The 26,973-nt window shown below is 40.2% G+C and overlaps 1 protein-coding gene across 2 annotated transcripts; it reads left to right on the top strand.

Annotated features, from left to right (window-relative positions):
- Nucleotides 1-11,460: 11,460 nt before the first annotated feature.
- On the top strand, nucleotides 11,461-26,639 carry CD86 (CD86 molecule). Of its 2 annotated transcripts, XM_009685075.2 has the most exons (7): nucleotides 11,461-11,600; nucleotides 12,881-12,958; nucleotides 17,093-17,142; nucleotides 18,405-18,746; nucleotides 22,752-23,063; nucleotides 25,569-25,703; nucleotides 26,486-26,639. In XM_009685075.2, the coding sequence occupies exons 3-7, from the start codon at nucleotides 17,097-17,099 to the stop codon at nucleotides 26,503-26,505; spliced, it is 855 nt and encodes a 284-aa protein (XP_009683370.2). In that variant the 5' UTR covers nucleotides 11,461-11,600; nucleotides 12,881-12,958; nucleotides 17,093-17,096; the 3' UTR covers nucleotides 26,506-26,639. The 2 variants fall into 2 exon arrangements, with proteins under 2 accessions (XP_009683370.2, XP_009683369.1); XM_009685074.2 differs by lacking the exons at nucleotides 11,461-11,600; nucleotides 12,881-12,958 and adding an exon at nucleotides 16,727-16,964.
- The last annotated feature ends 334 nt before the right edge of the window (nucleotides 26,640-26,973 follow it).

Genomic DNA, 26,973 nt, shown 5'->3' with positions numbered 1-26,973 from the left:
CCCTCACATTTCTATCCAGATACAAGACCCATCTAGCTATCTCCAGGCCTTGTTTCCTCCTGACACTCGCTCCTGCTCTGCCTACTCTTGCGCAGAGGAGCAGTTGTGGGAGAAACCCTGTGGCTAAAGTGACACCATCCACAACCCCTTCATTCTCTTTTCATTTAGCTCTATCAACTTCTCAACTAATCAGTTCCATGTTTATGACTTTATAGCATCCCGTGCCCACATTTTCAGCCTCCTGTATGCTGTATTTGACTCAATCTGAGCTGTACCTGCATTTCAGTTTGGAAGGGTGTTCCAAAAACTTATTCTTCAGGTAGAAACCTAATTTCTGGTTTAAATCTGTAATGACTAATTTATAGCCACTCATTCTTGCTCTGATATTATCCTTAAAGTACCAGCATTATCATTCAGTTTTTCTGAATTTGTTTTCAGGAAGAGTTTGAAATTTAGCTCTGGCTGAAATTTTCTCCATGTCAGTTCAAGAATCCATTGTTTGTGGATATCTCATAGGAAATACTGTGTATGTCTGTAACATTTTCTATAGATCTGTGCCTGATATAATTCGGCTTTAAGTTAGATTTCATATTCCTTCATGTCTGTTTACCTGATTGCCAACAGGTAGAACAAATGTTGAAGAACATCACAACATCAACCTGTTGAAGAAACGTGCCACTTAAATTAGGTAGAATTTAGATTAGATAGAATCCTTTAAGTACAGCTCATAGGACTAAATTTCATGTATAGTAGGCAATAGCACATAAAGGTTCTCTAATAGCAGCTACACTTCATATCCCTCACAGCCATTGCTTAAGAACTGATTTGATGCACTTTTAAAATCAGTTTAAGGAAGACAAGTGCATAGCGGTCTGGACATGGACCCTGGAAAGCAAAGGAAGGAAAAGTTAGGCCAAGCAACACTATTTGCACTTGTCACACCTCTCCCAAAGGCATGGGTGTCACAGAAGTCACCCTCTACCTTAGCCTGTGCAGCTGAGCTTTTCATCTTCGGTTGCCTGGGGAGTCCCATTACCCGTCTCACCAGGCTACTCTCCCTCGAGAACACAGCACCAAATAGCCACATAGTTAGTCACAAACTGATTATCCTTTAGTCTAGTTTCCCTTTTTGTCAGTTCCTCCTTTTCTTAGAACTGTGTTGACGCTGCTGAACTCTTCACCCTCTGACTCAAAGTAGGATTAATGGCAGTTCTTAAAAACTACAAATCCCTTTGCCAACATGGCCAGTGACTAGCGTTTCATACGCTAGCAGCTTCATCTGTCTTCGAGCAGGAAACAAATCGTGACAGATTCCCAGTTAACATTGCAGGTCAGAATAAATGTTCCATTGCTGGACTTCTTTATCATTACTAAAAAAGAAATGCACCTACAAAGAAAGCACCCAAGATTCATTCTGAAAAATCCTTCAGAAATTCCCTTTAGTCTGCCTTTGCTCAATGCTCCAGGACGCGGGCTGTGGGAAGCAGAGAAATATGCGGCTACATTAAGCCCTTCTGTTACTAACAGGGAAAAAAAGGAGGTTGAAAAGTTGAGATTAAAAAAGAGATGCAATGTTTTTATACAATATTTTTTATAGAATCAGTTATGATCACTTTGGTTAGGCTGCATAAGGATTTGAATTCTAATCCTTTGTTTTCAATTACCCCTAATTTACTCTAATCACTTTCTGAGAAAAATCTCCTATGCCTGGTTTGCAAACTTGCAAAACTTGAGTAATGACCTGAAGAGAAAAAAGGTTCTGATTTAATTAAGTGATTAGATTTTGAAAACGTCATGTTAAATTCGTGGAGTCAATGTGGTTGTGCCACAGTCAGGGAAGATGCAACGTGGGTTTCAGATTCGTGACAAGCCGCTCCGTAGGTCTCAGCCCTTCTGTCCTGATTTGCACTGAGCTCCATAAGACTGCTGGTAAGTGAGCATGGACTATCAGCCAAAGTCTTACACTCTTTCGCTAAGAAAGCTGGCGTTTTTTAAAAAATTGTCTAGCTGAAGTTGTGGTCCATTCTACCCGCAATTTCAACCTTGAGTTATCAGAGTTGCAATCCTTGAGCGCTCTACAGTTCCTCACATCGTACATGGAGCAGCAGCAGAACATGGTCCCTTTTGAACACAAACCCACTCACTTGCTGCCTAAGTGCATTCAAAGGAGCCCACATCATATGCCACAGACGATCCCATTACCAGCCGATATTTTTCTGATTCAAGAAAGACTATCACTCAGTGACAGCTTCTACTCTGCAAACAGATATTGAGAACTGTCATTTAGCCAGTTCTTAATCCATTTAATGAGCGCTCTCCTCTTATTGTACTGTGCTAGTTTTTTGAGTAGTGTCATGTGGTACTAAATCAACAGCCTTACAGAAGTCCACGTACATTCTATCAATGTTATTGTCTTCATCAGTGTAACTTGTAGTCTTCCCACCAGAAGTCTTTGGTCTGACTAATTTCCCTAAAAATATGCTGACTGGCATTAATTATAATCTTACCCTTCAAGTCTTTCTCAGCTAACTCCTGTAACAACTTTTCATTATTTTACTAAGACTGAATCAAGCTAACTAACTTATAATTATCTGTGTCATTCTCCTCATTCTTTTTGAATATTGACACAATATTATCACTTACTTGATTTTCTAGTGCTTTTCCATAATCCTAAGATTTGTTAAAAATTAAAAGGGATGTAGAAGTCACCTCAGCCAATTGTTTTGATAACACTTGGGCGCAAGTAATTTGGGCTTGCATATTGAAAAATGTTTGTAGCTGTTGTGTAACGTCTCAGTAATTATTGCATCAGAAATTAGTGCATCAGTCTCACTTGACATACATGTATCACATTGCTTTCTTCCAAATATAGTAAGGAAATTATTATTCTGTCTTTTCCACATCATTATAAGCAGTTTTATCAGCTGCATCTAGCCATGGCCCAACACTTCTGGACAGACTTTTTTTTTAATGCTAATGTTCTTAATGATCTTTAAAAGCTTGTCATTGTCCTCAGACCTCCCAGCGAGAGACCTCCTTCTTATGATCTGTTTCCAACTCTTCCATTTGTTATAAATTGTTTACTTATTTCTGTTCATGGTTTTTCCTTAGCCTCTGAAACCAGCATGGGCCAATGTTCTTTTCCCTGATGGTAGCCTCTGGCCAACTGATCAACCCTCTTAAATAGTTACCAATTTCCATTCACATTTTTCCGCCCAGATATATTTCCCCATTTGATCCTGCTTATCACTTTCCTGAGGTTTGATAAATGAATACTTTTGAAGTCTTCTGTGTTTGGGACTCTCCTGTGCTTGCCCATGCTAAATATAATTAGGTCATGAACACTAGTCTCTAGGCAACCACCAACTTCCAGTACAGTGACTTTCATCTTTATTCCTTCTAATAAAGTCCAAAATATTTACCTCATGTTGGCTGGCTTTTGTTATAGAACTGGCGTTTTACCAGCTTTCCGGGGAAAGGGGTTAGGTCACCATCACTTTGAATCCTGAAGACAAGATTAGATCTCTTTTAAAAAAGACATTCTTTGATCTAGTTCTGAAAAATGTTATCCAGCCTCTTCACAAGGAGGTCAGCCTAGGTGAAAATGGAGGTCTCTTCTGGCTGTAAAGCCTAAGAGTCTCTGAACAAAAGAGAAACTCTACTGATGTTTAATTGCAAATCTGCCAGTTGTGAATTTCCCCATAACAGTGCAGGTTTTCCTCCTGCCAGTTATAGAGACCTGCTTAGGCATAACTCATCAATTTAATTGCTAGCCTTCTAACCCTTCCCATCCCTTTCCATATTCCTCTCATTCTCTCCTTCCACCATGCTACCCCGTTGGTATTTTCCTAGACGTTATTAATTGGCATACTATGCCATAGGCATTGAGGAATCTTTACTTCCGATTTCTCTCTTGGAGTTGCATAGCAATAGGATGAGAGGAAATAGATAAGCTGGAACCTGGGAAATTCCAATTATATATTGGGAAAAACAATTTTCACATGAAGGTGATCAAATACTGGAACAGGTTGCCCAGGGAGGTTATGAGATCTGATCTAATTAGACTTGCTTTGAGCAGGGGGCGGGTCTACTGGATGACTTCCAGAGGTCACTTCCAACCTAAATTATTCATGATTCTATGAACTACAGGCCTAAAAACAGGTAATCGTATCTTCCCTGTATAGTTTTACCTCTGAAACCCTTTTTCTCTCTCTGTCCTTAATCACATAATAACCAGAGGCGTTAACATTCCAGTCATATCTCAGCAGGTTTTGATAATGTCAGAGAGTTTAAACTGTCTTTTTATTACGGCTATGAGATGCTCTGTATCTTCAGGTCTTTTCTTCACCAGACTGCAACTCAGTTCTTCACAAAAACAAAGTCTTCCAAAACATATCCAAAACATATCTTATTTCAAGTAGTAGAATGCCATAGTATGATTCTGAGGTACTCTAATGCTGCTTGTGGCTCTTTTAGGATAAAATAGCCCGTAGTAGAAATACTCTTGCATTGAAGTGGGTGCTTGAATGCTACTGCACGTAGGCATATATATTTGTCTCAGTTAAATAAATTCTGACTATACCATTCTTGCACAATATTAACTTTGGTGCTCTGCTCCATTGCTCCTGCAGGCCTATATAATTAAATGAGTGGTGGGGGTGGGAGGTCGCTATAAGGTATGCAGCGATTTCTGAGCTTTGGAGAGCTTGTCTTTGCAATATAAATGTAAATCTAAAATGTCTAAAATATATGTTTGTGGATTATATAATCCTTCTTTGGCACATACTGAAAGACTAGATATTTCAGAGCATCACTAATAAACTCCAGAGCTTGAGTTTGCCAGAACTAGAGTGAGATAACAGAAGTACTTTAAATAACCTTGAAAAATATTTTAAGGTCTATTGACTGTTATAAGTAATGCAATTTCAAGATGAAGTGCTTTTGAGTTATAGAAGCTAAAGTAGTTCAAAGAGGAGAGCCTAATCACGAGGGATGACAAATACAGTGGGAACTGCAGTGTGGACCAAATGGAATTTTAGTAGCCCATAAGCACACTGACAATCCATCAAACCTCCTGAAGATACATGTAATTAGCAGCAGCTGTATTTCTTCCTGATTCTTGCACTGTGGATATAGTATACACACACACACCCCCATATATAGGCATCTAACGAAATGGCCTTAAAAGATAAAGTAGGCAAGTGTTTTACGCAGAAGTGTATAGCGTACTGCGAAGAACATGGGTACACATCATGAGATAGAGATAAATATTTATCAGCAGAGTGACTCTAGGTTTCATAACCGTACTGCAATTCTGAAAGAAAGAAAAAATCCCTGTGAGCCTTTTACAAGGATGTTTACATATTAATAAACAAGAAAACTTAAATTGATTGAGATCCTAATAAAAGAATATTTTCCACTAAGCTAACTAAAATCAAACAATTGAATGCTCAAATTGACATTAAAATTGTCATAAAATAAATTAACGTATTTGTTAAATACAATATGAAATGAAGTCAACAACTGCACTTCAGATGAACACAACTGGGATTCAAATTGTGAAATTACATGTCTGAGCCTTAAAAATGCATAATAATAGTAATATAACAAACATAACCTTATTTCCAGCTCTCTGAGGCAGCTGCTAGGCTTATCAAGATTGCTGTTTATTGAGCAACTTATGCGATTTTCCATTATTCAACCTAATTGCTCTGGTTTGAGTCAGAATGGCTTAAAACCCTCTATTTCCCATGTTGCAAGCTAACATTGCACAAATACAGTTTTCAAGCCCAGCACAATACAGGATGATTTAAGATAGTAGTTTCTACATATTCGGATGCATACAAACTATCATACAAACACTTATTTACAGTTTCTAAAGGTGATAAAATTAGTCCCCAGTAGGCAAGCATCTGTAGGTTAGCTTGCAGACTCCTGAGTTGGCTTCTGCTTTGAATTAGCCTCAGGACAGCAGAAGCCTGCATCTTGCTACTGCATGACCCAAAAAAACCTGCCTGTGCTGCTTCCCTTTATGGATGGGATCCTCATTCCACTGCAGTTCCCCAAAGGTCTTCCAAATATGTTGAGCTAAGTCACATCTTGGATCTCAGAAATACGCTGTTCCCTCCCCTCTTGCTGTCCCCTCCATGTGGAGTGCCCTGAAAATTGACCCTTTTTGCTGGCAGTTTGCACACCGTCACCCTCTTTTAAAGCAATGGTAGAAGGTCTCAGCGTGAAGATCTTGGGATAAGGAAGAGATTACTGCACCGCTCTTTTGTCAAACTCCCACATAGGGTAAGAGATGAGTTGCAGATGATGTCAGCTTCTCTCATTTCTTCTACCTGTTTAGTTTAACTGATGACCTAATTCACCAATATTTTCTCTGACTTCACTCATACTCCCACTGCAGCTGTCAATATTTTTTATTCTCTCAGCCATTCTTAAATCATTCTCTGTCGTATTAACAGCAAAGAGTGGGGAAAATAAAGGTAATTTTGCTTACCCTGGCTAGGGGAAGGTGGCACCTGGCAACAGAACTGTCTGTAATTCTATTAATGTGAAATTTAGTTAGGCAAAGAAAAACAGTGTTAGCTGAGTATAGCATAGGGGAGTAAATAAAGTGATCTAAATACCCAAGCCTTGTTCAGTGATGAACCTGAAAACCCCCATTCATCTAACCTAAGTTCTATAGGCCTCTCGGGTTTCAGGTTTCCAGGTAACAAAACTTCTGATGCTCAGAAGCATCTTACTATTGATGAGGTTTATTAGTTCAGGTCCTAGCAATATCCAGTCCAAGCCAAGACTCAGGAGCAAGCCTTTCCTCTCCACCTTGTTTGATGAACTTGACATAGCTAGTTGTCTCAGAACACATCTATTGACTAAGTTTCCACGAAAAACTGGATTGCAGGTACTTATTCCTTTTAAAATATGGTTAGAAGAAGGATAATGTCTCTCTCTCCCTATTAGATAGGGATTATTTTTACAGCTGCTAAGTGGGGAAAGCCCTTATTCAGGGCTCATAGGCCAGTTCCCAGTCCTGCCTGTGAGTATGTACGCTTACATCTCTCACTTTCTGGACTAGTGCTGTAGCCTGTTCTCTGGTAGATGGGATTTCTCAATCACTTCTGAAACTGTGGGCTAGAAAGAGGGAGCAAGAGTATTACTTTAACTGTATGATGAGGGCAGTCACTGGGTCATTCCTGGTGTTTTTTCTCTGCCTCAAGCCACTGTTAATGCACTTGGCACAATAATATTTAGTGTAAAACTCTTACTGCAGGAGCTCATTCTGCTCCTGCTCCTTCTCTGACACAGGGACTTTGTAATTCTTCTATGCAAAGGGGAACTGATACCAGATGTGATTCTGTCCTACCCCAGGATTGCCTGGTACCTGGAGAAGTCCTGTAGTGTGGAAAGGTAAGTCAGAATCCCCTCATGAGGACCATGAACCTGGGTCCCCAGGGTCCTGGATGGGTGCTGTGCCTCCTACAGAACAGAAAGGGGATATGCTTGCACTCTTCTGACAGAGTGAAACATCCTTGTTTTTAAAAAGCGGTGATGAAGGTGCGTATTAGCACAGGAAGCTTCCAGACTCTGAATCCTAAGGGAAAGGATGTACCTATTAGCATGGAATAAGAAAGCCACACCCTAGAAAGTGGTCAGATTTAAGACATTTGTGCCTTTAGCTTTTCCCACAGGCTCATGTAGGTTACTCCCTCTGCAGCGTGCTAATTGTCAAAATCTCCATTCTGGAGCATTGTTTTTTCTCTATGTATAGCACCCCTCATTTTCCAGATGTGGGGATACAAGCCTCAATTACAAGAGCAGTGGTGTTGTAGCTGTTACACTCTAAGTGAGGCAAGGATTGTAGTGAGAGGTTTTCCATTGGAGCAAATGATATAACAGGGAAAATGAAGTGGGCTTTCAGGCCTTCTTCAGGTCTTATGTTCAAAAGCCCTCCCCTTTTTTTCCACCAATACTTGGATCTAATAAAACTATCTCCTCTGTCTACAATACTTGCCATAAAAATTTATGGCAAAGAAGGTTTTTAATCACCTTTCCTTGATGTTAAAATTTGTCCTGTCCCATCTACCTGGAGAATACTCCATTTCAGAGTTCTTGTTTCCCAGAGTGAGCTATGACTGGGGCAATATAGGCAAAACAGCTTGCTTTCTCAGTCTTTTTGCACTTTGTGCCATCAGGCCACTTAGTGGAGAATTCGGCCTTAGTGATAAGACTCTGCTGAAATGATTTCATGATGGTATTTCCAGAGACTGTAGGTGCTACCTAGCGATACCTTAGGTATTTCCCTGTTGTTTACAGCAGCACATCTTTGTTTGGAGCTCACCTTGCTTTTTAATAAGCCAAGCATCCTTTCTGGATTAGCATTTCATTTAGCGGGGGCTAATGAGGGATATCTTAGCATCCTTCAGGACTTTTAACAGAAATCTGAGATAGTATCAGAGCTGGGGGGCTGGATCTCACCCTAAACGGGGCTGTTCCCTTTGCCAACTTTGCCGTCATATTGGGTTAGGATGGCTTGAGATTTCTTGCCTGCCTCCTAGTGGCTACGTCAGCTTAAGGCCATGCATCATTACCTACAGACCAGAAGTTTCCCTGATGCACCCGGATCCTTTCCTGCAGAATGTCCTTCACCTTCCTCCCAGGAAAACCCAAGAGCAGCCCCAGAGAAACCTCTCCGCAGCCTCACATGATTCTCAATTTCCCTGTCTTTCCCCTTTCATCCCATGCTTTTTCCACTCTGGCAAGTATCTGAAAAACATCAAAACATCTGCCCGACATAAGTAAAATCCTTGTAACAGTAAGCTGGTAAATAGCACCTGCACATACTGCAATCGAGTTTTCAGCTCTCTGCACTTGGGTCCTCTGTCAGCCTGGCCCTAGCTGTGGGTAGGGGTTGCAGGCTGAGCTGCTCACAGCTACTCTACCCTCACTGTGAGCTTGCCACAGGTGCAGGCACACACGTTCACAGACACTTCAATGAATTGTTTGCACACCATCTTACCATAATATAAGTATCTTGCAGTATCGTGAGCAGCATCAGCTTGGCAAAACTCTTTAATCAGCACCTCTGCAGCACAGGTGTGATATCTCAGCCAGGCCCTGTGCATTCCATAGCGTCCTATCTTTGCAGCTTTGTCGAGGAAGCTCCTAGAGAACTGGAGTCAAGGCTGCAGTGCAACATCTTTCCAGATAGCTGTCAGCTTGCAATGCAGTGCTGCATTAGAAATATCGTATTTAGTGTAATCTATTTCAATAAAGAAGGCATTTCCTCTCTCTACTTATGCTAACTAGGAGGTCCATTTTCAAGCCTTATGTTGTATCCTCATATTTCTTCTGCAGCTACCAGGTTTTTCTTTCTGCCACAGACACAAAAGTGGCTGAGTAATTCCTGAAAATTTACTTGTGAACTCTCTTAAACATGGGCTTTTAAGTTCAGTCTGTCTTCCTGAATTTACCTTTTCTTCACAATCTCCAATCAAAGTTTTTTTCCCTAACACTTTTGGAGTTCTCACTAACCTCTTCTGAAAAGTTTTCCTATCTGCTAATTCCTACTTCTGTTATGTGAAATCCTTTCCACTCTGTGGTTTTATGTAATGTTTATGTGTTTCACTTAAAGCCTGATCTAGTTTCTCTTTCCTTGCCCACACACTGTCTCTGTCCTGTGCCAAACCTTTTAGGTTTTCTTCTAATTTAGCCATGCTGATTTTCTATTTCAAGTGCTTTTCAACACATTTTCCCTGTGAGATAGAAAATCACAAGCAAAACATTGCAAACTGAGCTCTCCATATCAAACACCTATTATATCAGTAACAGTCAAGATAAGAGTATTCTATAAATGCATAGCAAAGCTTTCACCATAAGCACAAGATCAAATCTCAGCACATCAAGAGTTACTCAGCTCATGTAAAGGGCACTACCACTTTATCCAGCTGCAACCAGGCTGTCTGGCTGATGATTTGAGTCAACTGAAAACTTAAGTCTCTAAATCTGTGTGACATTCAGTATAAATGGCGAGAATCTGTAAGTGGAAAGACAAAAGAATATTTAGCATTTGCAATTTGATTACTTCCTATACAATGTCTCAGTCTCCTTCATCATTGTTCTTGGTGGGAGGTCTTAGACTGGAGAGAAGATACTTCAGTGTCTCTCCAAAGCTCTCCCACTTCTCTTGTTAACTACAAGACCAAGTTGCAAGCAAGTAAAAAAATCCAAGAGTGTAAGAGCTTTTAGGTTTTAGATTTTCCTGAACTTGTTTGGTAAACACTTAAATTACATCCAATTAGTTTTCAATCAATCTAGTTGAAGAAATTATTCTTTTGGCCGCTTTCACAGGAAGCTTGAGTTAAAAGCAAATTACTGTAGCACTCTGATTGCTACAGGCTGGAGAAAAAAAACTTCCTATTTTTCACTCATAACAGCCTACTTCTCTATTTTTAATCAGAGTTGCTGAGTAGTTTACCCTGGGCTTAGAAAGATGTGTATATAGAAGCTGATTTGGAATTCATTTCTAATAATGTTGAACAAGCTATAGATAACAGGCTGGATTTTTCTCCCCAAACAGCTCCTTTCTGAATGCCATGTATAAACTGATTCAGAGAAAAGAGTGAATAATGTTTGATCTAGGGTTGGCAAGCGCAAATGCAGTCATTAAGTTGGGCTTTTATGAGGAGCACTGCATGCTCATAAGCCAATTTAAACAAAACAATACATGATAAAGCTGCAAGTTTTACTAAACTGGCAAAATCAAAATGAAGTTACAAGAGAACTCAAATTCAATGCAAATAAATTGTCAGTACAGGAAAATTAAGTCATCAATTGATCAAATAATTATACATACAAATAGTCAAACATATAAGCACATCTTCTTTACTCAGTGTTATAGAAAACTCATTCACAACATGGCGAGAATGGCAGCTATGGTAAGGGTATGGCCTTTGATTACTGTAATTTTCCATAGCTGTTACAGAATCAATCCTAGTATCACCATTCTTATAACTTATGTAACTGTCCATTCAGCTATATTTTTATCGTGTCATCAGGTCTTAAATTAACTTGGTGACTGTGCAGCAGAGACTTGGGGAAGGACAGCTAGTTTTGTTTAATCTCATTGGAGAAAGTTCATTCTGTGCCAACAAAACTATTTCTCTTTCTTTTAATATAAAATCTACGTAAGCAAACAAATGAATGGAATTTGCCAGCCATGAAAGCTAAGCCTTACTCAGAAACATCTATTTCCTTCAGGAAAATCTAAGCAAAGGTTTTCCTGAAGATCAGGGCTACACAGCAGATCAGGGATACTGTGAATTGCTCTGACATTTGTGAGAGAATTAGATGTACTTTGAAACAAGGGGAATTTCAACTGAAAAAGAGGAAGTTTCTTGTGGACAGAAGGTGCTTGCTGTAAGAAGCACACATATACTGGTGCTAGGAAAGGGTTGATTTTCTGTGACCGGGGCTGTCTGCATGTAGGACAGGCACTGAGTATAGGACAGAGGAAAGAATGAACATTTCTTATGTCAAGATCTGCCGTGGAATATTTTACTGCCTTCTGAGACAAGAAATCTGGAGAAAGAAATAAGGTACTGCCTATATTGTAATAATGCTTTCAATTGAATATTTTGAATTCTTTGAATTGAATTCTGAAAGAAATTGAAGTCTTTTAGTCAGCTGATAACGATCTGAGCAGTTAATCAGCCAAGCCTTTGTAACGGTCCTATAAACAAATAGGAAACACATTTATAAAAATGTATATTGCTATTAGTAAAGTGACTCCACAGCTGCTATTTCATTTGAGTCAAGCTGCTAATTGTATGAATATGCACATTTCTTACTCCCTTTGCCTGTAGCAAGCTGATGAATCTGTAAAAGAATGAGAGTGAGTCCATTCTACAATAGCATCAGCAGAATTACCGGCGAAATTCAAGTCAGAAACAGGGCAGAAATACCTAGGTGGACCTGCAGGGCGTATTCTGACTATACACATCATAAAGATGGAAATCTTAATTTAATTTACACCAATGTGGAGGAGGATCAGGTCCTTTCTTCCCAACTACTGCAACACAAAATGATACAGTGTATGGCTGCTAATCCTTGTTCCATGTATTTGGGTGCATATTGGGAATTAATAACAAATTCTTCCTTTTGTATACAGTACAGGTCTGCTATTAGAGGTGCCTTTGCAAACAGCTATTTCAGGCTGTGCCTGTGCTGCATTGTGTAGGCCCTGGCTTGATCTGAAAGCTTTGGCTCTAATACCATGACCTGTTGTGTCCAGGCAAACTGTCCCCTGCAGAAGTGGAAGGCTCAGAAGAGGGACAGTCTAGGAGTGTGCATTTGAATTCTGTCCTCTGTGCAGTGCCTCTGGAGGAAACTCCAGCAGCTGACTGCTCTGTTAATCAGCTGCTTTCTCTAAATTGTGACCTTTGTGAGCACATGAGCGTGCTCCTTCTCTGTTCTATTGCAAAGTCAAACAGGTTAGCGTGAGCTGGTGAGGAGTGAACCTGGCACTTGCTACTTCCCGGACAAGAAGTGTGCTTGACTGCCTAACCTCAAGGCAAGTGCGAAGGGTAGGAGAGAAGGACAGACAGTACCTGATGTGGTTCCTGTGATGCAGAAGAAGTGGTTCAACCAACCTGTTAATTCTGTGGCTGGCAGTAGCCTAGGGTGTGGAAAAATACATCAACCTGACCTGTCCTTTAGGCAGAAGTCAGCTAATTCCAACAAATGTCTCGCTCTGGTTGGTGATGTTCTTCCCCTCCAGATTTCCCCCACAGTTCGGTTGCGTGGAGTACTTGTTCACATCCTATGATTTGTGTTGTGGGACTACGCGTTACTGGGCAGTCATTGTGTTCTCTTTCAGAGATACCCACCCTTTAATTGTGGATGAAGAATTTAGTTTGCACAGCCAGTGGAATGCTCCATGATCTTTGGAACAAAGGTATTATTTAAATAATTGATGTTGCTTAATTGTTATTAAAAGAACAGTTTCTGGATGTTGGAGGAAAGTGATCTCAGAATCATAGGGAAAGTGATTCCTCTTAAGACTGAACGTCTTTTCTGAAAGATCTTGGATATAATAAAAGGATGGTACTGAAAGAAGGGATAGTGAGAAGGAATACAAAATGCATTCAGGAATAGAGAATTAGGGAGACAGATGATTTTTTTTTTAATGCAATAACAACATAATTAATCAGCAAAGCCAGAATTTAAAAATGTAACCTGAATTTAAAGATTTTTCTGAAAGAGAATGAGTGTTAGAAAGAGTTTAGCAATTGACTAAGACAATGGCACTTTCTAACTGGAGATACACGTGGGAAAACAGCAGTTGCCTGGGTAATGGTATGCTTTAAAATATGCCCCTTGTTGGGGGGCTGACTGTATGTAACTGTATGGCTGAGCATTTGGGCGGAGAGTATCCTAAAACTCTCCGGCCTTGCTATGTTAAGGGAGTTTCCTTAAGGTGTTCTCTCCTCTGTTAACACCTGCTCAACTCAACCTATGCTTACAATATGGGGGATGCTGAGTGTTTGAAGGCTGACAAACACATTTTTAGTACAATGTTATTTAGAAAACTGTAGGATAGCTTTCAGGATGCAGTGGTATCAGGGTCTTAACAAAAGCTGTCCTCTCTTCCAGAGGCTCACAACACTGCGAGTGAAGCTAATCAGTGTTACCTAGTGTGGAAATTTTAGAAAATTTCCCTGTGCTAGAAAAGAGTGGGTTACTAGTTTAGTGACTAGTTTTGTTTTGAGTTCATGGTGAAAGATGGGGGATAGAAGACATGTATCTGATGTGCAAAAATAAACTAAGTACTTGTTCCTAGATACCTGAAAGGGTATATTTTGAAAGAAAAAGGACACTGAAAGAACTTAGGAGTCTAAGAGTACAGATCTGACACCGTCTCTCAAGGGACAATGACTATATACAGAACTGACAATGAGTAAAAGAGAGCTAATCAAACCCCAGGCAAAAATACCAGATTCAAAGTTCTTGTGCTCCTCCAGACCTTTACTCTTCACTTTGCATTTATTATATGCTGGTTTTGGAGGGACAAGATACAGAAAGCACAGGCCAATCTCAAGATTAGTCCAACAGGGTTTCCTGGCAATTACCCTCACAAGTAGAAGGAGTGAAGTCACCTCCCCTTCCCAAAAATCTATCCCAGAGTTCTTTAGGGAGGGAATCCCCATGTGCTCAGCTGAGCGGGGAGTGCCTCATGGCTTCTCTCAAACTAGTTTGGACCAAACAATGGCAGTCATGAACAGGGCCAGTAAAGTACTTGTACTCACGTGGTTTCTCCTCCTTTCAGTGATTGCATTGCAGAGATAGTAAATAAAGGGTTGAGTGTGACCACTAACAGCATACTGACATCATTTCAATTAAAATACTTCTCTGTTTTTCATCTCTGACATCCACACATGATTTCACCAATCCTGAGTCAGGGGGACGTCTCCAGGGATGGATGATAGGGCCTCATGAGGCAAGAAAAACACTTGCCACATAATGCTAGCCTTATTTAGCAAGGGAAAATGGTTACCTGCCTGAGGACCTACATTGCATGATTATGGATGATAGAGATCATCTTTAAGCCCTGAGTCCTCAAAGAATTCCTGTCAATTTAGTCATCACTGGGATCGTGAAAAAAGTGTCACTTCCGTGGCTGGATGCAGCCAGCATGTGAAAGAGCTGCACAGACAAAGAGCCACAATGCTCTGAGATGGAGCAGAGTGCTCATGCACTGGATTATGGCCATGAAGGGGGCAGTTCAGTCTCTATCATCTGCCAGCAGTGTGCAGGAACCAATGTCTCTGTTTCCCTTCTTACCTAGTCCTCTCTTAACTAGTAAAGAACTCTGGGACAGAACCAGTCTTTCAGTGTTATGGCCTGCGGATATAAATAAAAGAGAACTGAGCACAAAATTTTTATGGAAAATGCCAAAGAAGTGGTGTAAGTAGTCAACAAGGGACTGTGTAATTCCCTTTCTTCCCCTCAGTGTTCTGGACATGGGCTCCAAAGTGTTGTATTTGCTGGTTAAAGGCACCTTGTAAAAAAGGGAAGAGCAGCTGTTCACAGAACTGAAGTTTTATCGGCCTGTTTCATGATTCAGCAACTCTCTCTAATGCAGCTCATGTAAGAGAAACAGTTTGTCACACTCAGTGACCTTCCTCTGCAGGGTATGTGGAGTACCCCTCTCTGCAGGTTCCCAGGATCCTTCATCATGCAGTCATCCCCAGCATCACATTTTCTCCTAGAAGACAATAGCCAGGAAACTCTGATACAATTCTGGAGACTTCTGGCTTTACACCTCCAAATCCCGCTCAAAAAGAAAAGCAGGGAGAGAGTGCTGTATCTGGTATTTTTGCCTGGGTTTTATTTCTCTCTCATCTCTTATGTTTTCAGTTCCGGTTTTGGTCATTGCTACTGTGAGACAGTCATTGCAAAACATGCCTAGCTAAAGCAGCACACTGTATCTCTTTTGTTTCTTTCCAGTTGCTAACTTGTTTTAATTTCTCCTCTTATGGACTGTACTAGGTCCAAAGAAAAGGGCTATCCATTTTTGTGTTTGCCTGGAAGCTGAAATTCTTATTCACAGGAGGGAAATATGACTGCTGAGAAGGAGTATCTGTAGTTTTCTGTGGCTTGGCGCAAGCAATTGTATTTAGGCAATCAGTGGGACCCAGCCTAGAAGAAAATCCCCTTGATAAAAGTACATATGTAGGAGGATGGTTCATGTTGTGGTAGGCTGGAGCAGAAAGAGAATGATCTCTTGATTACAACAGAATCTGCACAAGCCTTCTCTCCTCTTCTGCTACAACTCAAGTGAGTCTCACTGGTAACAAGGAGAATTATTTATAGCCGGTGAGAAATCTAGGCTTCTTTCTCCCATTGTCTAAGAAAAGGCAGACTGCATCTGGAAAAAAAATAATTCACAATTCTGTATGTTGCAGTACACACACCAAAAACATGACAGCTGACTAGGGGAAATTCTGTGTTCGAGTCTCTAACAGAAGAAGTGTTTCTTGCTCCCAGGGTCCTGGGGTAAAGTTAAAGACCAAAGCATACAATCTTAATATAAGACATGACAAAAAGTGGGAAAGCATTGGTAAACTACTACCAGTCAGGATGGCAGGCAGTGGTCTTGCTGCTTTCAAGTAGTGTAAGAGCTGAAGAGTTTCTACATCTGCTCCAATGAAAGAGAATTCACTAGAGGGGTTTAAAGGAGGAGAACGAGGGACCTTGGCAAGTGTGGTGTGCAGCATCTTCCCAAATATATAGAAATGGCACAGAAAAGCACAAAGGTGGTGCTTTGAAATGTTAACCAGGAATCACAGGCTAGTCAGATGCAAGTGCTGTTCTCTCACCAGTGAATGAGAATGACATAGAAAAACGGCCTTGGACCGTTAACCAGAATTGTAGGCCCTTATACCACATGAATCCAGTCATAGAAATGTTTTGCTTATGAGATGAGTCATAGTTTCTTTTCCTTCTTTTCTGTTTTTTGTTGACCACAAAATGTGTGATATTTAGCCTCACCTCTTCAAATCACATAGGATTTCTCTCAGTTATCGTTTTAGTGAAGAGCAGGTTCCTGTTACAAAATTGAAGGTCACATACTTCGTTGCTTCTGACTTCGTAGCTGACATCATCGCGCTGCCTCCTCTACCTCCTCCTTCTTACCCTCCTCCCCCTCCACTTTCAATTCCCCCATCCTCTTCCCTATGCTACCGCGGGCAAGCGTGCTCCCCTTTCCTCTTTCCCCAACGCTAGCAGTTCTGGGTACTCGTCTTGCCCTTGGCGCGCCAGAGGCTCTGCAGTCCTCTCATGGCATATCCTATCTGCAGTGATCTTGCACTGCATTGTCTTCTTTGTAAAACAGAGATCCATCATGGCATGCTTAAGGCTGTGAAGCCCACAGTAATATTTACATCAGTCAATGGGAAGAGGTGAGATGAACTTTCTTAATAGAGTTTCTCTCTTGCTCAGACTTTTACCACTTCTTTAGGAATATTGCAGAAGGTACTCGGAACGTCTTCAACCTCTACCATATTTCATTAATTTTTCTTTCTTGTAGCATCATGGAGGTGTGTATATTCTTCCTTCAGCTGATGATACTTCTTCCAGGTAAGAGACACATTTTTAATTGTAAAAGTTGTTTTGATTATTTGTGTCCTGCAATGTGATATGCCCACTCAAAAACCAAGGTCGTATAGCTTATCTGACATGTATTTAAATTTAAATGGGGGCACTCTATAATACTGTATAGTAAGTACTTTCTCTCTTCAACTTTATATCTGTATATTACACTTATTTTATGTTGCTCTTAAATTTTCAATTTTAATCCATCTTAAAAATGATTGTGTATCACCTCTGTATATTATAGAAGAGAGTAGTATTAAACTGAAAATACTAACAGTTTGTTGTGGGACAAGTGGAGTTTTAGGCAACTGAGGGGGAATGCATTCTGCATTCTGGTGTTCCAGAGGGGCCGTCAAAACTTTGCGTCCTGAGAGAGATTATAAATCTTCTCCCTCTCCTTTTGAACAAAGCAGTGGTGTTCATGTCTTCTGGGATGGAGAATTGCATTTCTCATTCCAAAAATTCCTGTTCTCCTTGCCCATTGCCACCCATAATGACAATGGATACATGCACTGATGAAAGTTGGCGAAAAATCAGCCCCAGTGTAGTTCGGTTCAAACAGACATACTGCTTTGCATGAAAGCATAATTGTGTTTATTGACTATTTCTGTTAACAAGATCAGCAACAGAACAGTTAAATTTGACATTTAATTTGTCATTAAACTCTAGATTAATTACAAAACAGGTAAAACTGACATTTAATTTGTCATCAAGCGTCAGATTATTTTTTCAGTGAGACAGAAAGTGTTCACCTGTTTCAGACCTTCTGGTCAAATATTCCCTAGAGAATAACATTTATCAGACAGTTTGCATTTTACATTTTCTTCAAAATTGCAGTGGTGTGTTATTTTATTAAAAGAATTCACTCAATCAAAAAAAAAAAATTGTACAGCTATCTCCTTTGTGGCACAATCTCATTACTCTCAAGATACCACATATTAGAATGGTGTGGATATGTGGCCTTTTGTCTGCAGATAATAGCCTTCTTGTGCTTGCAACACCTCTGTGCCTTCCTTGGAAAGTAAACAACAGGAAGGAAAATAAACAGTTTTATGAGGTGACCTCCACAAGCCTAAGTGTGTCAGTCTGAAATACTATGTATCTTGTCACACCTAGTGGGACAGCTTCTGTCTGAATGCTAATGATTTTATTGCTACTGTCTTAAAGTGTTGCCTCCGTGAGTGCAAGTGTTTGGAGTTCTTTTGTAGCTGATGGAAATCTTCCTTTCCTCTCTCTCTTTGTATAAGGTATCGCTGCCAGTGTGCATCAGGTGAAGTCATTTCTCAATCACACCGCATACCTATCCTGCTATTTTCCAAACTCCCAGAAAACTGACATCAAGGACTTAAGAGTTTTTTGGCAAAAAGGTGCCGTTGAGGTGGTGCACGAAGTATCCTATGGCCAGGAAAAACATGAGAACCTTAGTCCTAAATATGTAAATCGCACCAAGATGGACATGGACAGATGGACCTTGCAATTGCTAAACGCAGGGATTGTAGATGAAGGACGATATACATGTATTATACAGCACAGAGAGAAAGGATTGCCAAAGGTCATACACACATCTGAGTGCTCACTACACATCATTGGTAAGTAATCATTGCTAATTGTCATCTGGTTATCTTTTTTGGTTGTCTGTCACTTTGTTCAGTCCAGAAACGTGTGCTGCTCTCCCCAAGCCATTGGAGATGTACCTGTACTGGACTAGAATTTCTAAAGATGGGTAAATGAGCATTCTCAGTAGAAGGTCCTCAGATCTGAAATAACAGTAGTTGGAAGCAATTAGATGAAGTAGGAAGTGAGACAATGATTCACTCAATACCATTCCCACCTTGCCACAATTTATACAGAAAACCATTCTGCCTTCTTCCTCTTGCCTTCTGTAAAAGTTTTATGGCTTCTAGGACCAGGGAAAATACACTTTTTTATTTGCATCTGATCTACTGCCTTTTATTAAAAGGAATAGTAGTTAGCATCATTGGTGGTAAATTTCCACTGAAACATAACAAGATTTCTGCAAATACCCAGCTATTTTATGATGATATAAATCACAAAGAAAATAAAGAAAAGAGCAGCTCAGATGTGGAGGAGTAGAAATTCATATGCTCAGTTAAAGGAAGACTGAAAATATCTCTCAGGAAAAAATGCAGGCATTAGTGAGATTCAGCCTGATTTGTTGCATGTTATCAGAGGAAAACTTAGAAAATCCTCTAACAGGGGAATGGGGTTCAGTGAGGAAGCAATCTTTTCTAAAGCAATATTTTCTAAAATTTATAGTAGTTCCTAACATTTTTCCTAATTTTTTTTTTATGAAATTGTTCTGCTGGTTACCTTGTCCGTATGTCTGTGTTTTCTCTTCCACTGTGATAGTGTTAGTCACTAATAAGAACAGCTTCTGGCTTCCACCTGTGTTCTCAGGCTTCAAGATACTGTGTCAAGAGAGAACAGGCAAGCTCTAAGAGCAGCCAGAAGCAGAGGACCAGGTTGTATGAGGCTGTTTAGCCTTCTGCAACCAGCAAGTGCTCCCTGGGTCCACAGATAGAAAACCCTGATTGTGAATCTGCTCCTAGAATCTACTTGACAAGTATTTTCAGCAAATGTTTATAGGTCTCAGACTTCACAATTTGCAGTCAATATCAAGGCATCCAGTTTAAGAGATGCTTAGTATTAACTGTTCGATTAATTCAAATGGTTACCCCAGCTTAACCAGCGCCTGAGAAACATGTTATAGAAATCATATATTTAGGCACAAAAATTGTCCCAAATCTTTAGGGTTTCATTTAGGAGGCCTGGTTTAAACTACCTGATGCTTGTTTCTTCCAAATGACTTTCTATTCAATAAGCTCCCAAAGGAAGGAACAGTATATAATCACGTTTAAAAATAAATAAATATAAAAACATAAAGAATTAGAAGACAAAATACTAATGTTGAAATGTACCTGTTGTTAAAAGCCGATATTTTGTGCTTATGTACTTAGTTCTTTAATTGGTATTAGAATATCATATCATACATGGAAGGGTATTTTGTAGTATGGAATTTCACACTTAAAATGGACATGAGAAACACTGAGTGATTTAGTGCTGTGCAAGAATGATAGGGCAGTCATATAAATCTATCTAGATCACTTGATGACCAAGCCCTGTTCAAAAATGCTGAAGTACCTCCTAATACAGTTTTCATGTATTATTTGTATGTATTGCATAAAGACAATATATGCATATGTATTAGGTGTATGTATTGTATATAGCCAAGATGAGTTTTATAATATATTTATATAAATGTGCGTCTGTATATATATACGTGTGTAAGAAAAAAGAACACAGACGGTTCTTCAGAAAAAGTGGAGGGCTTCACAATGGAAAGCTTTGTCTCTTAAACAAACAAACAAGACAGGGATCATGATAACAAGCAGCTTAACTGGAAATTCTGCTTTTTCTGCTATAGCATGACTGTAATTGCTTCCTTTGGGTTGATCAATAAGTGAAGTGCGTGAGACTAGGGAAGCTATTTCAAAATATATGCAATTTGTTGTGGCGGGGGTGAAACTGATGACAGAATACAGACTATAGTTTCAGTGTCCTCATTTTAAAAAGAGTTTTGAAAAACTTAGAAGTGTGAAGAAAAGACCTACCAGAGCTATCTGAAGTCTGGAAAAAAATACAGGCGATTCAGGAGATTTAAAAGATCAGTCTGCCTACCTTATTGCAAAGAAGATCAGGAAGAGACTTTTTTTCAGTGTATAGGAACCTGAAATATCCATAAAATTCTGGATATTAATAAAAGATTGATTAATCCAGTGAAGAAAGATATAACAAGAACCAATGGCTGGAAGTGAGTAAGAAGTCAGGCACAAAGTCACTTTAGAAACAAACAGAACAAAACCAGCTAGGGTGATTAAGACACTGGAAAAATACTATGGGCCTGATGATCTCTTAAGGTATTTAAATCTAACCTACCAGCCTTTTGGGAAGACATGCTATCTTTAAATATGAATTATGTCCTTGAACATGCTTTTCTGAGAACTTTAACAATCCAGATACAAAGCTCACAAATAGGTAGCCCACGCTCTGCATGCAGCCAACATTACTTTTCAATAAAATGATCTTCCAAAAGTCATAAAAATGAAAGTACTGTGATAAGGGTATTGACTGAAACTCTTAAGTTACTTTGATAATTCGGCAAGTTTCACAAGTATGGGTTACATTCCTCTCCTTCCTATAAAATGCCAAGGAGAAATTAAATACTCCAGAACAAGACCCTGAATGAGCAGTCTCCTAAGAAAGCCAAACTTTGAGGAGAAAGGGGAAGCTTGAGCCCTCCTGAAGAACAACTTTATTAAATTTTGGGGTGCATAAAAAGGCATTTTATTTTTGTACTGAATTCACAACCATGAACTCTCTTGGGAATTTAAGTGACTAAGCTAAACCCTTTTCCTTGCATGTTGGTATCGAGCAAATAAGAGCAACATTATCTTTCTTCCTCCTTCCATACTAAGAATTCACTGGGGCAAGGATTAGAGCCTAGCTCCAACACATTAAGCAAGTGTCTAAGAGAGTGTCTTAGGTTCATATTGCTCTAGGAAATTCTTGTCCCTTCTCCAATATTTCTTCATATTTTACTTAATCCTACTGTCACTAAAATATTTTCAATAATGTCTTGAGCCCTTTTTTTTACACTTGCTATACGCCAACATGCAGTCAGTATTATGTCTACATTTTTTCCTTCGCCTTTTCCACTGTAGTCTACTATTTCTGCTATGACCTTTTAATGAAATAATCCTGTTTGAGAAGGATTTGGGCCATTTAACATAACACAAGTAAAACCTTTTATATATTATTCATATTTTATGTTTAAATAATTCTTTGCAATCCTATTCCGCATATTATTTGTTTGAGCCTGGAGAACTTGGCTTTTTAAAGCAACAAGTGTGTTTTTCATTGACTGGGATGAGTGTCTAATGGCACAAAGCAAAAGAAACTGTACTGTGATCACTTACACATAAAAGCTGAGCTGAGGGAATCAAGTTATCAGGATATCAAATTTAGATGAGTGAATTTATTTTTGTGTTGCAAAATGGTTATCCATAATACTGACAGACACAAAGGATTTTCTGCCAATGACAGCACTGGATCTACAACTTTCCCTTTCCAGATTGAAATCTTTGAGATGATTTCTACCTCTACATTCTGTAGTTAAAAGTTGGTGCTTTTCCCCTCATCTAATCAGGAGGTCAAAAGTAGACAGTACTGAATCCCGTTCCCGTTCTGTGCTTAAGCACAGAACCTGCAAGCAGGCAAGGTCTGACTCTTCTGAGCCATCAATGAGTTTAAAGGAGGTGGGAGAGATAGGGGCCTACTGTCTAGCTCATCAGACCTGTTGTTTTGTTAGAAGATGGCCTTGAAACATCCTGAGGACAAGAAATAGAAGTCTGTGTGTGCACCAAAAACCTAACAAACCCTTCTTAGGACCCATATTGTTTTCCTGAGATGACTGTTTAGACTTGCTTTTGCCTGAAAATCTCAAATAACTGGTAGAAGTTGTCACAAGATGTGATGTGTCTGGCTCATGATGCTTTTTCTTTGGTCTGTTTCAGCCAACTATAGTCAACCTGAGATAGCACAGCTGCATACTGGGGAACTAAAGCCCAACAAATACTTGAATCTTTCCTGCTCTTCCAGCGGGGGCTATCCAGAGCCCAGGCAGATGATTTGGCTAATATCGCAAGAAAATACAACATACAGAGTTATACGGCACATGGATTTGTCACAGGATGCTGTAACAAAGCTGTACAATGTTACCAGCAAGCTGAATATCACAGTTCCTACAAACACCCTCACTAATATTAGCTGCTTGCTTCACCTTGGAGAGCACCTGGGGAGCCTTGTCTCAGTGCCACTAGGCATAGGTGAGTCTCCATTTGCCCATTCTGATTTTTACATAGGTAGGAGCAGGGAACATTGCCCTAGAGCTGATCACAGACAACAGTATATTCAAGGCAGGGTGATAGCAGCAGTAGGGGCTGGTTACAAGTGCTGTATATTCTCCATCCCCTTCATTGATAGCCACAGCCACCTGTTTGTTTTTTTTTTTTTTTTTCATGGGAGGCCTTAATACTACTAGGAGAGGGCAGAGAGAAGGAGACGAATGCTACACAGTCCAGAGCCCAACCCCTACTCACCTCATCCCCAGATGCTGCTGCAGCAACAAAACAACTTAGATATCTGGATTAGGCTGGAAGCAGTTTCAGGAGGTAACTCTCAGCTGTTAGGACAGAGATTTCTGCTTCACAGAATCACAGGATCACTCAGGTTGAAAGGCACCTCTGAAGATCATCTAGTCCAGCCCCCCTGCTCAAAGCAGGGTCAACTGGAACAGGTTGCTCAGGACCTTTTTCCAGTTCGGTTTTAAGTATCTCCCAGGATGGATACTCTACAACCTGTCTGGGCAACCTATGTTTGACCAGTCTCACAGTAAAAAAAGATTTTTCTTATGCTTAAATGCTTGAGCTGCTATTCCTTATTTCTCCCTAGAGCAAGGCAGAAGGCTGAACATAAAAATCCCTAGGGCCAGATTTGGCTCACAGGCTGCCAGTTAAACTGTGCTGAGTTTAAGTGTAAAGGCCATGAAACTTCGAATAGTCTTGGAAAAGTTCCTGGAGGTTTTAATAAGATTTGGCGGCATAAACTGCAGATTTCAAAATGATAATTTGGGTATTTTTTTCTCCTAGGTTGTGTCTTTTTTTCATATACCTCTTGCAAGAAATTTAGGCCCTGTGCTATGCTGAGCATTCCCTGATGTATTAATGATTACAGTGTCAGTTGTGTGTAGGTAGTCTTTGTCTGCCTTGCAGGTTGTTACTTTTCCCTCTCTAACTGAGAAGATACATGCCAAAATGAACCTTTATGGATATCCCACTGATGCCATAATGTTCTCCTAGAAGTTGGGCTCTGTCACAAACAGGCCAATTGTCTAGAGAGAAGAGGCAAGAAAACAAATTTAAATCCGTTAGTGCCTCCTGTTTATGTTTCCAGGTACCTTATCATCTTTATTGCTGAACAAGCCCATATAGATAGGCCCCCTGAGATTCTATTATCTAGCAAAGCCCTGCACGAGCCACCAGTGAGTGCCACAGCCACCTCTGCTGGCTGAACTGAAGGAAGGCATCACCTGCAACTCCAGCCACAGAGTTTTGAGCTGGAACCTGAGTACAAATCAGGCTCTACTGCCGGATTACATCAGGGTTCCACATGACTGATCCTTTCTTTAAAGAAAAACTCTTTTTTATTTATCTCTTGGGGCAGGAAAACATCCTTTCATATATTTTTATTTGCAAACTATGGTACAAATACCTGAAAACAAAGATGCTTCCCACTTTGGTCATATGCATGTGTTTGGCTTGCAGGTGCCCCCTTTAGACAACATTAAAGATGGAGAGATGTACTTTAAGCAGTTGGGACAGGAAGCCCAGAGGGAATGGTAGCATCGTAGGAAAGCCTAGTAGGGAAGTACAGGCACGCACCTTACTATTGCAGATGTGAAAGCAGCTTGCGACTCATTCCCCAAAAAGTCCCACAGTGCAGATTTCTTTGTGTGACTTTAGCTAATGCGTTAAGTCATCAATGATAGATCTGGAAAACTGCCTCTGATGCCCTTATATTCCAGGATTTGTAAATAATACTAAAATACAGTACAGAAGTCTTCTGAGGTGTACACAGTTCTTCATGTTGCTCATGACTATTAACACCGCTAGTATTAGCTACAGTGCTGCATCCTCCTCTTCTATTCAATTCTTCCTCTCTCCTCCCTGGCTTTATCAAAGTAGCCGCTTGATAAACCGTGATGGTGTTACCCAACGGAATTTCCACAAATGCAAATTCCACATAAACAAAACCCTTGTTTGGTGGTAACTGAAGTTGTATCAGATGTACTCTAGCAATCAAAACCTCAAAAGCACAGTAGTCAGAAACAGAGGGAAACTCCCTTGCATTCCCTGCTACTTTCATATCCCTTCTGGCATTTCATTAGGCTTTGACCTTCGTTTCCAACAGATACCAAGTAGTAACATATCTCAGTTTTTTTGAACTTGCACAGTAGCACAGAACTAGTGGAAGCCTCATAAGCTCTTGTATTAATTAGATTGCTGATCTCATAGGAGTTACTTACCCTTTGGGAGAAATACTTTGTCTTACTATTGTTGAAGTGGCCATTAAGACTTGGTGTTCTTACTAGTTGTTGGAAATGGAAAAAAAGCCATATGGATAGTGATATACTGACATGATTGAAGCCCTGTAAAAGCAAAGGATACTGGAGACCTTTCCCTTAGCTTCTGATTCTAATGTAGGGATAGACTGGTTAAGCTGTTACGAAATTAATTCCTTGCTGCGTGTACCTCCTCTGTTCTCTTATTCAGAGATACAGGGGGAAGAAATGGAACAAGTGAAGATAAATTTCTTTGGCCCACTTATAGCTGTGATTATAGTGGTCATACTTCTTCTGGGTTTTGTGATATTGAGGAAGAAGATAAATATCTCATCTACCCGACCAGGTAAGTTATTAATTCTAATTCAGCTCCACTGTTCCCCAAATCACAGGCTTTGCTCTTTGTAATCTCCCCTTTACCTACATTCAGATGCTGACAGAGTGTTAGGTTTCATGTTGGACTTATGCTAAACTTACTTAGACAGTTTAGTTCTTGCAACAACTGAGTCCATCTAGCAGTAAGTCCAGCCTTCTTTCTGCTGTCTCCTCTTGTGGTCTTCTAGCCTACCTGCCCTTCTTTTTTGTCCTCTATGAGACTGCCAGCTTACCTGCATCTCCGTGCTTTTTTTTGGTTTATTGAAGGATTTGGCTCCTGCCATCCCTGAACTGTATAAGCAGTTCTGTCCTGTCCATTAGCAGTTGTAAGAAAGGTGGAGTTGGGGGAGGGATGAGGCTTCCATCAACTGCTAGTGTCTCAGTCGTCACTGAGCTGAAGGATCCCAGGCATTGCTCCACCACAAATTCCTAACACTGGACTGGAAGAACCATCTTCTAACCAAGAACTGAATCGAATTTTTGCATTGAATTTCTGTATCTTGTTCCAACACTAGGTTCTAGCAGTCTAGGGTTTATTCTGTGCGGAAAGGCTCTTCATGCTGGCATCAGAGTCTATCCTTCCTTGCAGCAAGAGGGAAATGCACTCCTCAGAGTCAGTCTTGTTTTTTTGTACAGCCAAGTGTCCTGAGCCACGCCTCATTCTTTCTCCTAAGATAGTGGGACATTTACTATCAATTCTTTTCCAGCTCCTATTTCTCATGTTTCTGTAAATCACATACTCATCTATTTTAGGTGTCAGCCTAGCAGTCTAGAAGCTATCCAACTGTGAACTGAGGCCAACCACCAGACTGCTAACTGGGAAATGTCTCTGCACTTAGCAAGGCCTGGGATCCCGTATTTTCAGATACTCTGTCCAGTGCCAGAACAAGACTCCTCTTCAGGTATTAGAACAACATGCAACATTTTTGTCTGATGGCTGAAATCCACTCTACAGTGTGCCCTGCTTTGGTTTTGCTACAGAATACGCAAATTGGTAGCAAATATGGTGTTCTGCCTGTCTGCATGACTTTCTTTTATCCTTTTGCAACACTCTGCTGATCCACACAAAAGATAACAAGCACATTACGCCACAGCAGCCGCTTGGTTTGGCTGGCAATGCCCCTTGCACAAAGGATTTAATGGGCTCTTTGGTCAAACAATTGCCAATGCCCACCTCAGTCTTCTGCGTTACTCATTGACCAGCACCTGAACATTCCTGGCTCCTGGTGCAGTTATTCCAT

The sequence above is a fragment of the Struthio camelus genome, chromosome 1 (genome assembly GCF_040807025.1).
Source record: "Struthio camelus isolate bStrCam1 chromosome 1, bStrCam1.hap1, whole genome shotgun sequence".
NCBI classification, from domain to species: Eukaryota; Metazoa; Chordata; class Aves; order Struthioniformes; family Struthionidae; genus Struthio; species Struthio camelus.
Note: the sequence above shows the minus strand (reverse complement) of the source record. Positions and strands in the feature narration are given on the sequence as shown.

Bases quoted from the DNA above. Each gene is read 5' to 3' on its own strand.
- CD86 (XM_009685074.2), top strand. From the start codon at position 16,843: ATGGCATATCCTATCTGCAGTGATCTTGCACTGCATTGTCTTCTTTGT. The intron at 18,747-22,751 runs GTAAGTAATCAT...GGTCTGTTTCAG, and splicing joins GTGCTCACTACACATCATTG to CCAACTATAGTCAACCTGAG. The intron at 23,064-25,568 runs GTGAGTCTCCAT...TCTCTTATTCAG, and splicing joins CTCAGTGCCACTAGGCATAG to AGATACAGGGGGAAGAAATG.